The sequence below is a fragment of the Arachis hypogaea genome, chromosome 16 (assembly GCF_003086295.3).
Source record: "Arachis hypogaea cultivar Tifrunner chromosome 16, arahy.Tifrunner.gnm2.J5K5, whole genome shotgun sequence".
Lineage (NCBI taxonomy): Eukaryota > Viridiplantae > Streptophyta > Magnoliopsida > Fabales > Fabaceae > Arachis > Arachis hypogaea.
The window spans coordinates 120,070,638-120,083,203 of NC_092051.1; the positions used below are offsets into that span (position 1 = coordinate 120,070,638).

At 45.3% G+C, this 12,566-nt stretch overlaps 2 protein-coding genes across 2 annotated transcripts; both read right to left on the bottom strand.

The window, feature by feature from the left end:
- Positions 1-9,271: 9,271 nt before the first annotated feature.
- Positions 9,272-9,997, bottom strand: LOC140180197 (uncharacterized). The gene has a single exon (XM_072220632.1). The coding sequence runs from the start codon at positions 9,995-9,997 to the stop codon at positions 9,272-9,274; it is 726 nt and encodes a 241-aa protein (XP_072076733.1).
- A 502-nt stretch (positions 9,998-10,499) lies between these two features.
- Positions 10,500-11,279, bottom strand: LOC112757427 (uncharacterized). Its single transcript, XM_025806017.1, has one exon. It carries the CDS (start codon positions 11,277-11,279, stop codon positions 10,500-10,502), a length of 780 nt encoding a protein of 259 aa, XP_025661802.1.
- Between the last annotated feature and the right edge of the window lie 1,287 nt (positions 11,280-12,566).

Consider the following 12,566-nt stretch of genomic DNA (forward strand, 5'->3'; position numbering starts at 1 on the left):
TTGTACTTCTTGTCGGTGAATTGTGTCCCGTAGTCCGATATGACGGTTTCTGGGATTCCAAATCTGGTGACCACTTTCCTCCACATGAATTTTTGGCAATTCGCTGAAGATATGCTAGCCAGTGGTTCTGCTTCTACCCATTTGGTGTAGTAGTCTATGGCTACTATCAAGTATTTCACTTGTCCAGGCCCAGGTGGGAACGGCCCTAAGAGGTCGACTCCCCATTGGGCAAAAGGTCAGGGGGCCATCATCAGGTTGAGTTCTTCGGGTGGTGCTTTGTGAAAGTTGGCATTTTCCTAGCATTTTTTGCATTTTTTGATGACTCCTGGGCATCCGACATCATTGTGGGCCAGTAATATCCTGCTCGATCGGATGATCTTTCTTGCCAGCGATCTTCTCCCAATGTGGTGACCACAACACCCCTCGTGGACTTCGCTTAGGACGTAGTCCATCTGGTCGGGGTGTAGACATTTGAGTAGGGGTTGGTGGAGCCCTCGCTTATACAACTGTCCTTGTATGATCACATGTTTGGAGGCTTCCCTTCTGGTGGCCTGTGCTTCTTTCTCATTCTTGGGGATTTCGCCATGCTCCAAGTATCGGAGGATAGGATCTATCCAAGAGGAGGGGTTCGGTGATAAATCCATATTTTATGATGTATTTTATGCTCAATTCAAGTGATTTATTCAATCCCTCACCCACTTATTCATGTAAATTGCATGGTTTTACTTTTCCTTCCTTATTATGTGATATATGTGAAAAAACATGTTTCCTATGCTTTAAAAATATTTATTTTTAATTATCCCTTATTACCATTCGATGCCGTGATTTGTGTGTTAAGTATTTTCAGATCTTCTAAGGCAGGAATGACTTAGAGGACAGAAAGGAAACATACAAAAAATGGAAGGAAAGCACAAAAATGGAGTTTTGAAGAAAAGAGAAACGACGCGAACGCATGCACGACGCGGCCGCGTGCCTAGCGCGAAAAGGCAGCGACGCGAACGCGTTACTGACGCGGACGTGTGCCTTGAGCAGAACGCAAATGACACGTACGCGTGACCGAAGCGAACGCGTGACAAGGAAAAATCCCAGATGACGCGAACGCGTGACCTACGCAAACGCGTGACAGACGCCACGCACCAAAATCTGTAGAAAATGCCCCCCAGCAATTTCTGGACCCTTTTTCGGCTCAATTCTGAATTCAGAAACACAGAATATAAGCCAGAGAATGGAGGAATCAAGAAAAGAGATCATACATTCATAATTCATAATTTTAGGATTAGATGTAGTTTTTAGAGAGAGAGGTTCTCTCCCCTCTCTCAGGATTTAGGATTTTAGGATTTCTATTAGTTTAGTTCAATTCATCTTCAGTCACAGGTTCAATATTCCTTTTACTTTATATTTCTCTTTTATTTTCAGATACTTTAATGCTTTTATTTGTTAATTACTTATGTTGCCAAATCGGCTTATGAACCATTCATGTTAGGATTTTCTTTATTTAATATAAACTGAGGTATTTCAGATTTATGATTCTTATTTAGCTTTTTATATTCTTGGCTTTAATTGATTAATTGGAGACTCTTGAGTTATCAAACTCATCGTGATTGATAATTGTTATTTTTGCTAATTGAATTGAATTCCGATAACTCTAATCCTTTCTTAGGAGTTGGCTAGGACTTGAGGATCAAACTAATTAGTCCACTTGACTTTCCTTTGCTTTAGTAAAGGTTAACTAAGTGGGATTAAAACTCAATTCTCATCACCATCGATAAGGATAACTAGGATAGGACTTCCAAATTTTCATACCTTGCCAAGAGTTTTATTAATTATTAATTTATTTTCCCTGCCATTTAAATTACTTGTTCTTTATTTTAAAAAACCCAAAATTCTACCTTTTCCATAGCTAATAATAAGAACACCTCCCTGCAATTCCTTGAGAAGACGACCCGAGGTTTAAACAATCGGTTATCAATTTTATTGGGTTTTCTTAAGTGACAACCAAAACTTTTGCAAGAAAGGAATTCTTGTCGGTCTAGAAGCTATACTTACAACGCGAATATATTTGTGAAAATTCTAGATCGCGCGAGAGTTTCGCTCTTTTCAAAAAATGGCGCCGTTGCCGGGGTATTGCAAACGTGTGCCTTATTATTGGTTATTGTAAATATTTTTCTTTTGCTTGTTTATTTGTTTCTGTTTTCATTTTTAATTCTTATTAGCTACCATGAGTTCTTACCCCTCTCGCTTTGAGTTTGATTCTAATATTGTTGAAGGGAATGAAAGCTATAGCAGGAACATGCATCAAGGTCAGAACAGCCAAAGATGGATGGTGCCACGAGGACTTGATCAACCCTTTAGGTAACAACACCCTCCACAGTATCACAGACGACGACCATTCTACAATGCATGCCAAGGCAATAGATATAGTGGATCCCGTTGTAGTTACCATCAAGTTCCACCCTGTGCTTATGAACCACCCTCTCAACATATCTTTGAACCACCACACTCACAAGTTTCTTTTCACCATTCACCACCATATGACCCTTATCCACCACAATTCCAATCCAATTACTCCCAAGAACCACCACATTCTTATTATGAACCATCTCCCCCAACCAATGAACCCTCATATCCACCCCAATCTCCAATGGATGACACCCTTCGTGTTCTTCTTCAAGGACAAGTGAAGATGCAAAGGGACATATTGAAACTCACTACTGCCTTGACCGAGGTAGTAAATAAATTAGCTTCCCAACATCTGAGCACTCAAAGTACTCCCATGGCTACATATGGAGAATCAAAAGAAAAGCGAAGCATGAAGGAGACACTAGAAACTTCGGTGGACAATGAGGAGCATGGCTTTGTATTGGAACAAGTGGAGGAAGCCATAATAGTTGTAGAGGAAGAAGTGGTTGAAGATTTAGGAGATGCTGAACCTCCATGGGAATCGAAAACTGTAAAGGATTCCGCCGAGCAGTTCGAATTTGATGCCAAGGAGGATAGTGCACAACCTCCAAGGCATATACCTTATGAAAAATTGGACGGAACAGACCAAGAAATTGATTCCTTAGGCAGTGATGATCATGAATCAAGCTCTCCTAGTCATGAACTTGCATCTGCAACTGAACTCCTTGAGCCTGAAGAACCTTATCCAAGTGAATACGAAGATGATGTCGAAGTAGATTTCTCTCAACCTCCAACTTATGACTTGAGTGACGAGGAAGACATAGAAGGCTTTGATCAAGACACAGTTGCAGTTGAAGAATTTTGCAAAGAAGTGGAGGAATTCACAGAAGAATACAAGGGAGTAGAGCTTACAGAACCACTAGAAACACCTATCCTAAGGCCATTACCACCTAATACAAGCTTCAAGTGGGAACAATCCTTAACCTTTATCTTTACTTTTCCACTTGAATATGGTTTTCTTGAAACAGATGGCCAGCTTAGAGCTCTCTGCGGCTTTAAGAGTAAGAGGGAATTGGCTCGTACTCAAAGCCGGTGAGCAAGATTCAGTAAGGTTCCACACTTCAATCTAAAGTGCAAGGATTGGTATCAAGTTCAATTGAATGAGTCTCGGAAGACGTTTGGTCATCTTGGTGAGAATACAATTTCTAAACCGCCCGAATGGAAGAATATAGATCAAGACAAAGGCGGATTTAAAAGCAAAGTTTGGGATCCTGGAATCTATTCTGACATTCGTCACCCCGGGAGCCTGAGAATCTGTTTGAAGCTGCTCAAAAGCTTTACATGCCTAGTTTGGGACCCCGGAGGCTATTGGCATTCCAAACATTGGTGGAGATTTCTGGATGAATTTAAGCACAAGCCACCATAACAGGAAGCTCATCAAATGTCCAACTTAAGGACTTTAACTAAAAGTGCTAGGTGGGAGACAACCCACCATGGTATGATCATTTCTTTTTCAATTTTATTTCGTGTTGTTTGTTTTTATTTTATTTTATTTTCATTGAACCTAGAAGTATTCATAGCAACTACATTAGCACTGCATATTGCATACTGCATAATTGCATAAAAAAAAATTCACGCCACGCGAGCGCGCAGGCCATGCGTGGGCGTGAGAAGGGAATCGGCGTAAAGGTCCAACGCCCAGAAAGTTGGGCTGGAATCGTGTGGCTGGTGTGCGTTTAGCACAAAATGGCCCACGCGTTCGTGTCCCTGACGCGAATGCGTCACTTGCAAAACACTTATCCCACGCGAAAGCGTGAGCGACGCGTCCGCGTCGCGTGGATATTATGGCCCCCCTAAATGGAGACAGAGAGTTGCGCTGAAACGACGCTGGAAGTGTGCGTCTAGCACAATTTTCAGTGATGCGGTCGCGTGCCTCACGCGTCCGCGTCACCCATCTTTTACCCAACCCACGCGATTGCGTCAATCACGCGACCGCGTCGAACCCATTTCACCCTAGTCACGCGATCGCGTGCTCCACGCATTCGCGTGGATTCAAAATCACTAACCCCAACCACGCGAAACCCTAGTCCCCCCGCATCACCGTTTTCCCTCCCAACCCCCATCTGCACTCTCTCTTCTCCCCACCCAACCACCACCACTCCCAGCCGCCACTCCGACCACCGCACCGCCATCCCGACCGCTGCACCACCCTCGCCGAAACCCACCCTCTCTCCTTCTCTTCTTTCCCTTCTTCCTCCACCACTCTCTTCCACCCATCTCACTCACTGCCGCCCTCCTCTGCAACCACCACCGCACCAGCTGCCCACCACCGCCGACCACCGCACCACACCACCGACACCCCCTCTCTTCTTTCTCTTCTTCCTCCACCCCTCTCACCCATTGCCGCCCCCATCACCGAGCCGCCACCACCGCGCCATCCATACAGAACTGCCGGCCAACCCCCCTCCAACCCTACCCTCTTACCCCTTCATCCCCTTTTCCAACCTTAACCCTCATCCACCCAGCCCCACCGAACCACCCTTGCCGCCACCGTACAACGCCGCCGCGCCACCCTCCCAGCACCGCCGCGTCTCCACCACCATCTCCATGCCCTCACCTCTGTTCATACACATACCAGGTTCTGTCGAACACCGATTTCCTTATCATCCGTAGTTGATTGCATATTTTTCTGATTTTGTTCAAATTAGGATAGTTAGAAATGCATGTTTGTAGTGGATTCTTGGTGGTTAGGTAGCTAGGATGTGGTTAGTGGATTTAGGCCTGATAATTGTGCTGTTCTTGTTACTTGTTTTACCTATTTCGCAATTTTGATCTAGATGTGATGATTCATACTGTTCATATGCTATTCCTTAATGTTTCATGCTGATATTAGACTGTTCTTTACTGTTCCTACTGTTTGTGACTCTTTGCAACACTTTTTTTTATCTCATATGAACTGTTTTTTTCTTGCTGTTTATTACTCGGGAACATCCAATTTTAGCCGGAATACTGCCCAATTTTCTGCAAATTGTTTTCATGTATTGAGTTTGGAAACTTACCATTTTGCACTACTTCGCTATAACCAAACCAATTCATGAATGCACGGGCTCGCATTCTTATTCCTTTCGATTCGCTGGTTAATAAATTGTATTATTGATGATTTCATTTTAATTTTAGCTACACCTGTATCTATATGAATTATCATCAATAACCTGATATCCTTGCTTAACTATGAGTTGATTATTCTTTAAACTTGTGAAATTTATTGTAAACTAGGAAACCATTATCATGCCCCCTACTTTAACTTTTTTTTTACTAACTCACTGCTTTCCACTTTCTAACCTCCTTTTTACCTACTAACCACTTTAACTTTCTAACTCGGGGAATAATGTTTGTTTTTCCTATTTAACTTGAATTCCGCTTAGCATATATTTTGGATTGCATTTTTTTTCTTTTCAGACTTTTTCACTCGTATACAATCCAAATTGCACATATATTCAACTCATTTCATGCTTCTCTTGCTCTTTTGCCACTCTGTGCTTATATTGCTATTATTCTATTTGCCTACTTGTTTTCCTGCTTTTGTTCTTCAATTATATCCTGGAATTTCTGCTTTTCAGGATGTCTGACCCTCAACACAAAGGAAAAGGCAAAGCAACCACTGGAAAAAGGAAAAGAGGCGAATCCTCTATGTCCATCCTTGACATTTTGCATGACGACTCCTGGCGGGAAAAGCACTTTACCCCGCAGGAGAAAGCTGATCAGCTCCTCACTGCCACAGATCCATATTTTATGATGTATTTTATGCTCAATTCAAGTGATTTATTCAATCCCTCACCCACTTATTCATGTAAATTGCATGGTTTTACTTTTCCTTCCTTATTATGTGATATATGTGAAAAAACATGTTTCCTATGCTTTAAAAATGTTTATTTTTAATTACCCTTTATTACCATTCGATGCCGTGATTTGTGTGTTAAGTATTTTCAGATCTCCTAAGGCAGGAATGGCTTAGAGGACAGAAAGAAAACATACAAAAATGGAAGGAAAGCACAAAAATGGAGTTTTGAAGAAAAGGGCAACGACGTGAACGCATGGACGACGCGGCCGCGTGCCTAACGCAAAAAGGCAGCGACGCGAACCGTAACTGACGCAGACGCATGCCTTGAGCAGAACGCAAATGACGCGTACGCGTGACCGAAGCGAACGCGTGACAAGGAAAACTCCCAGATGACGCGAACGCGTGACCTACGCGAATGCGTGATAGACACCACGCACCAGAATCTGCAGAAAACGCCCCCAGCGATTTCTGGACCCTTTTTCAGCCTAATTCTGAATCCAGAAACACAGAATATAAGCCAGAGAATGGAGGAATTAAGAAAGGAGATCATACATTCGTAATTCATAATTTTAGGATTAGATGTAGTTTTTAGAGAGAGATGTTCTCTCCTCTCTCTCAGGATTTAGGATTTTAGGATTTCTATTAGTTTAGTTTAATTCATCTTCAGTCACAGGTTCAATATTCCTTTTACTTTATATTTCTCTTTTACTTTCAGATACTTTAATGCTTTTATTTGTTAATTACTTATGTTGCCAAATCAGCTTATGAACCATTCATGTTAGGATTTTCTTTATTTAATATAAACTGAGGTATTTCAGATTTATGATTCTTATTTAGCTTTTTATATTCTTGGCTTTAATTGATTAATTGGAGACTCTTGAGTTATCAAACTCATCGTGATTGATAATTGTTATTTTTGCTAATTGAATTGAATTCCGATAACTCTAGTCCTTTCTTAGGAGTTGTCTAGGACTTGAGGATCAAACTAATTAGTCCACTTGACTTTCCTTTGCTTTAGTAAAGGTTAACTAAGTGAGATTAAAACTCAATTCCCATCACCATCGATAAGGATAACTAGGATAGGACTTCCAAATTTTCATACATTGCCAAGAGTTTTATTAATTATTAATTTATTTTCCCTTCCATTTAAATTACTTGTTCTTTATTTTAAAATACCCAAAATTCTACCTTTTCCATAGCTAATAATAAGAACACCTCCCTGCAATTCCTTGAGAAGACGACCCGAGGTTTAAATACTCGATTATCAATTTTATTTGGTTTGCTTAAGTGACAACCAAAACTTTTGTAAGAAAGGAATTCTTGTCGGTCTAGAAGCTATACTTACAACGCGAATATATTTGTGAAAATTCTAGATCGCGCGAGAGTTTTGCTCTTTTCATTCGGCTTCTGGGCTGCGCACATGATGATTGCAGGTTCATTTGCTAGCCCTTGGATTAAGGATCTGTTTCCCGTCCCGGGTTTGGTGCTTGCTAGTTTGGAAAGGAGGTCGGATCGGGTGTTTCTTTCTCTAGGGACGTGCTGAATTATGACTTCCTCGAAGCTTTTGCATAGCTCCTTTACCTTTTCCAGGTATTTTTGTAGTAGTGCATCCCTGGCTTGATAGCTGCCGTTTATCTGAGAGGTGACGATCTGTGAGTCGCTACTGACTTCCACCCTTGATGCTCCGACCTCTTTGGCTAATATTAACCCTCCTATCAGGGCCTCATACTCTGCCTGGTTGTTGGAGACTGGGAAGTTGAACTTGATTGATTGTTCATAGGCTACTCCTGCCGAGTTTTCGAGAATGATCCCGACCCATCCGGACATTTGGTTGGATGCTCCGTCAACGTGGAGCTTCCACCGTGTGTTCGGTACGTTGGGAGCCTCCCCTGTGACCTCTACCAGGAAATCTGCCATGGCTTGGGCTTTGATTGCCTGCCTAGGTTCGTATTGCAAATCGTATTGGGACAGCTCTATTGCCCATGCTATCATTCTTCCCGCGAGGTCGGGTTTCTGGAGGACTTGCCGAATGGCTTGGTCGGTTCTCAGGATGACCACGTGCCCTTGGAAGTACTGCTTTAGTCTTCTGGATGAGGTCAGTAGGGCGTAGGCCAACTTTTCCAACTTGGTATACTTCAACTCCGCCCCTTGGAGAACTTTGCTGATGAAGTATATTGGGCGTTGAGTCTTGTCTTCTTCTCGGACAAGGATTGCCGTCGTTGCTTGTGTGGTTACAGCTAGGTATAAGTACAGGGGCTCCCTTTCTCTAGGCTTGCTGAGTACAGGAGGTTCTGAGAGTATCTTTTTGAAGTGGCTGAACGCTTCGTCGCACGCCGGGGTCCACTCGAAGGTGATCCATTTCTTCATTAGGTTGAAGAATGGGATGGCCCTTTCTGCCGAGGCACCGAGGAACTGGGACAGAGCCGTGAGTTTCCCAGTGAGTCATTGCACGTCTTTGACGCACCCAGGGCTTGTCATTTTGAGGACGGCTTCGCATTTGTCTGGGTTGGCCTCTACCCCTCTTTGTGTTATCATGAACCCTAAGAATTTCCCTGCTTCCATGGCGAATGCGCATTTGAGTGGGTTGAGCCTCATTTTGAATTTTCTTAGTGCTTTGAAGATAGCTTGGAGGTCGTCTATTAGTCTGTTCGGCTCTGCTATTTTCACCAGGATGTCGTCGACGTATCCTTCTACTGTCTTGCCGATGAGGTCATGGAAGACTTTGCTCATTAGTCTTTGATAGGTGGCCCCTGCATTTTTTAGCCCAAAGGGCATTACTTTGTAGCAATAAGTACCTCCTGGCGTTATGAATGTCATTTTGTCCTCGTCAGGTCGGTGCATTGGGATCTGGTTATAGCCAGAGTACGCATCCATGAAGCTGAGAAAATGATATCTTACCGCCGAGTCTACCAAGGTGTCGATGTTGGGGAGGGGGAAAGAGTCTTTTGGGCATGCTTTGTTCAGGTCGGAATAATCAACGCATATCCTCCATCTCCCGCTGGATTTTTTGACTAGGACGACGTTGGACAGTCATGTTAAATACTCGAGTTCTTTGATGAATCTTGCTTCTAGCAACCTGGCTGTTTGTTTGGCAACTTCATCGGCCCTTTCTTGAGACATTTTTCTTCGCCGCTGGGCTACTGGTTTGGCGTCAGGTTTTATGGCTAGTCGGTGGGACATGACCTCGGGATCCAGTCCCGGCATGTCTGATGGTGTCCACGCAAAGAGGTCGCCGTTTTCCCTTACAACCTCCATGAGGGGGCCCTTGAGTTCATGGGGCAGGTTCCTGTTTACAAAGGTAAACTGATCTGCCGACTTTCCTATCTGAAACTTTTCCATGTCCCCCTCTGGTTCTGGTTTCGGCTTATCCTCCATCATGACGTCCAGGTCTGCCAAGAACATGCCAGCTGCCCTCTTACATTCTTTCCTTAAGGAGAGACTGGCGCTGTCGCAAGCGATCGCCGTTTCTAGGTCTTCCCTTATGGAGCCAACTGTTCCCTTGTCCGTTATGAACTTCATTGTCAGGAACTTAGTGCATATTATAGCTGAGAATTTGTTGATGGTCTTTCTCCCTAGGATGATATTGTAGGCTGTGGAGTCTCTGAGGACTACAAAGTCTGCCATAACCGATTTTCTGGTGTCACCGGTTCCCAGGCAGATTGGGAGAGAGATCGTCCCGTCAGGTTTAATGTAGTTATCGCTTAGTCCCATGACTCCGTGCTGGTGATTCTTGAGGTCAGACTCCTTGAGCCCCATGGCGTCGAACACGTTTCTGAATAGGATGTTAGAATCAGCTCCCGTGTCGACGAAGATTCGTCTGACTAATCCTGTCCCGACCATCACAGTAACCACTATGGGGGGGGGGGTTCTCGGGGAGGTCGTGAAACCATTTATCTTCCAAACCAAAGGATATCGTGGGAGATCTTTTGCTGGCGACGGGACCTTCTGTCGAGATGGAAAGTACCCGGGTATCCTTTTTTGCTGCCGATTTGGATTTAGGAGGGCTGTCGCGCCCGACCACGATGTTGACCACAAAGGTTTGGGGGTTATTGGAATCCCCTATGGATTCTTGCCTTGGCTTGACAGTTCGGCTACGATCTTCCTCAGAGCGCTCTCGTTCTTGTCTCCTCAGTTCTCTGATGAGCCGGGAGAATTCACTCAGCTTTCCTTCTCTGATGGCCTGCTCTAAGGCATCTTTGAGGTCGAAGCAGTCTTGGGTTTTGTGACCAAATCCCTTGTGATAATCGCAGTAAAGGCTTTAGTTGCCTCCCGTTCTTTCTTTCAATGGTCTAGGTCTGGATAGGATTCCTTTGTCTGTAATTTGTTGGTAAACCTCTACTATGGGCATCGTAAGTGACGTGTAATTTGTGAACCTTCCTACCCGTGGGGGTTGCTTGGCTAGGGTGCCGTCCCTGGGAGCTTCCTTGTATCTGTCGAACTGGGGGGCCTGCCGAGCTGAAGGGTTTGGGAGCTGCCGTTTGTTGGCTGCTACAACCTGACTCACTTCCTCATCATTGATGTATTCCTTGGCCACGTTTTGAATTTCTTGCATGGAACAGACATGCTTAGTAGTGAGGTGCTTCCTAAAGTCCTCGTTTAGCAGGCCGTTCGTTAGGCAGAGACTAGCGACTGAGTTCGTAAGGCCGTCGATCTCCAAGCACTCATCATTGAATCTGTCTAGGAACTTCCTGGTCGGCTCCCCGGGTTTTTGGGTAACCCCTAGTAAGTTGATTGGGTGTTTTGCCTTGGCTATGCGCGTCGTGAACCAAGCCAGGAAGCTTTGGGAAATGTCTGCAAAAGCTGTGATGGATCCTTGTGGGAGGGCGTTGAACCATCGGATCGCTGGGCCGGCTAGCGTTACGGGGAATGCTCGGCATCTGACCGCATCGCCTACTCCTTCTAAGTTCATTCTTTCTTCAAAAGCTGTGAGGTGCTCCTGAGGGTCCTTAGTCCCGTCGTACCTCATGTTCGTCGGCTTGTCGAAGTTCTTCGGAAGCCGGACCTTGAGGATTGAGGGTTGGAAGGGAGTGGCTCCCATGATGATGGGATCCTGTTGTTTCTTGGCTTTCCCTCTCTGGGACTCCCCGCGGGTCTCGGACCTGCCCTGGGTAGGTCGGGAGGTCGCCTATGTATGCGCCTCGTCGTGCTTTGTCAGGCTCCTTTCTCGGCTCTCGTGTCTTCGGGAGGGGGAGCGAGTGCGGGTGCGGGATTGGCTGACGTCGCCGTGGGAGTGGCTGATGTCTCCGTGGGATCGGCTCCTCGCTGCCAGCTCTCGCTCAAGGTTTTGTACTCTGTGTCCGAGCTCTTGCATGATCTTGGCGCTGTCGGCCCCCGTTCCTCCGAAGGGACATCTTTCAGGGGTCTTGGTGTAGATTGGTTGGTTTGGCTGAACGGAGGATCGTGGCTGTTCGCCGGCATGGACTGTCGAACTCGCCCTACTCAGGCGGGCCCCGCCTCCTTCTCGGAGTTCCTCCGAAGTGGGGAGTCGCTCCATGTCTGCTCCAGGGTTCCTACAGACAGCGCCAATGTTCGTCACCTGGTGATCTCGGGTGCTCGACGGGTTGGGTGATTGCGAGGGGATGAGCGGGTGAGACCCTGAAGTAACGCGGAGCGGGTTCTTGGTCTATAGCTGGAGACTGGTGGAATTGGTGGTGTGACGGACGAGAGAGGGGGGTGGCCGCTTGCAAGGACACTCCGACGATCAAGTCAGTGTCCGTACGAAATGATAGCCAGATTAGGAAAGGTGATAGGTACCTCGGGGGGAGTGCTGACCTCTCCCTTTATATACAGTGCTGAGCGGGCCCAAAGATGACCTAGCCCACTGGCCAAGACGCTTGTGAGCTGTCCCTGTCCACGTGGGAGGAGCTGGTCGTCCTGGTCTTCGGGTCGAGGCTTCGGGTGTTGCCTCGAGGAAGCTGACCCAACCGGTTTGCTAGGCGTGGTGTGCTGGATCACGCAGGTGGTGAAGCCGGACGTCGGCTGGGTCGGGCGTTGGGGACCGACCCATTGGGTTTTCCTTGTGAGGGATAGTTTGGGCCTGAGTCAGAGGTGGTGCCCCGACCCGGCGGCTAGTTGGACTGGACTTGTAGTGGTCCGTAACAATTTCAAAACTCGTGCAATGTGATTAGCTGTCCATAAATTTGTCCGTTGTTGTCCATAATTGCCAACTTTATTAGGTTTTCTTTTTCAATACTGGTAGCAATCTCTTCTAATTTTGATACCAAATAAGCAATTATATTAATTTTAAAGTTGAATCTTTATAACATATTAAGTCAAGTAATGAATCAATCAATTAATTAAATGTTTGTCATCACAAATAATTGTA

Excerpts from the sequence above, each read along its gene's own strand:
- LOC112757427 (XM_025806017.1), bottom strand. The coding sequence starts at position 11,279 with ATGGGAGCCACTCCCTTCCAACCCTCAATCCTCAAGGTCCGGCTTCCG.
- LOC140180197 (XM_072220632.1), bottom strand. The coding sequence starts at position 9,997 with ATGGGGCTCAAGGAGTCTGACCTCAAGAATCACCAGCACGGAGTCATG.